Here is an 841-nt window from a genome sequence, read left to right as displayed (position 1 = left end):
ATGTTCTTGTTCACAGATCACACCATCCAGTCTGTTTTCTGTTGCTGCTGCTGCTGCTGCACAGTGCAAAAAAGGTATGTGAAATACTTAAGCTTTTCAGCAATTAGGATGACCAAAATATCTACACATCAAAGGACTTTTAAAAATCCCTGTATTTTCAGTCGAATTGCTAATTGTACAGAAGTTTAAAGAAGCTCTACCCTGCATATCCCTAATATGAAGGAAGGCATATATATCCATGAATGAATATTTTTACATGAATGTTTATAGATATGTATTCACAAAAATGCTTCATGTTCTTCAAAATCAGAGCAATGAGAACAAAAATGAACCTGGACCCTGGTACTGGCCTGGTGACCCAGTACTCAGCCTCACAACCAGGCGTTTCCTATGCATCTGCTTGGAAGTGCAGGGTAAGTAATGTTTTGGCAGGTGAAAGGGGAGAATTGAGGTGATGTGCCATATGGTGGCTCAGTACCAGAACAAGCAGAGGAGTAACTAACTCTTGAGCATGTAAGGTCCTTCATTGCATAAAAATTATAGAGTAAGGGTATCTGAAGATTCATACTGATGTAAATACATGGTCACAGTGAGGTTTCCCAAGCTCTCTGTCATGGACAAGGTGGCTCCTTCTCCCACTTCTGTGTTTGGGTGATGGAGGTGGGAAAGGTGGGACTGCCCCGTTGGGCAGCTGCAAGCTGGCCTTGCCTGGCTGGCATGTGAAACGCCCGAATTTTTACAAAAGTTTTACAGTTTTATAAAATCTAAGTTGAAGAATCTGAGTTTTCAAAGCATAAACAAGGGCAAAGCTGGAACCTAACTTGATGCAAAAGAAAATTAT

The 841-nt window shown here is 41.0% G+C and overlaps 1 protein-coding gene across 1 annotated transcript in view; it reads left to right on the top strand.

The window, feature by feature from the left end:
- The window catches only part of TXK (TXK tyrosine kinase), a 13,553-nt gene continuing 12,712 nt past the window's right edge, over nt 1-841 (top strand). The window contains exons 1-2 of the mRNA XM_009885017.1: nt 1-74; nt 311-451. Of these exons, the coding sequence (XP_009883319.1) occupies nt 1-74; nt 311-451 (215 nt within the window). The remainder of the gene's footprint in view (nt 75-310; nt 452-841) is intronic.

This window comes from Charadrius vociferus, unplaced genomic scaffold (assembly GCF_000708025.1).
Source record: "Charadrius vociferus isolate BGI_N301 unplaced genomic scaffold, ASM70802v2 scaffold134, whole genome shotgun sequence".
Lineage (NCBI taxonomy): Eukaryota > Metazoa > Chordata > Aves > Charadriiformes > Charadriidae > Charadrius > Charadrius vociferus.
This window is presented reverse-complemented; position numbering and strand designations above follow the sequence as displayed.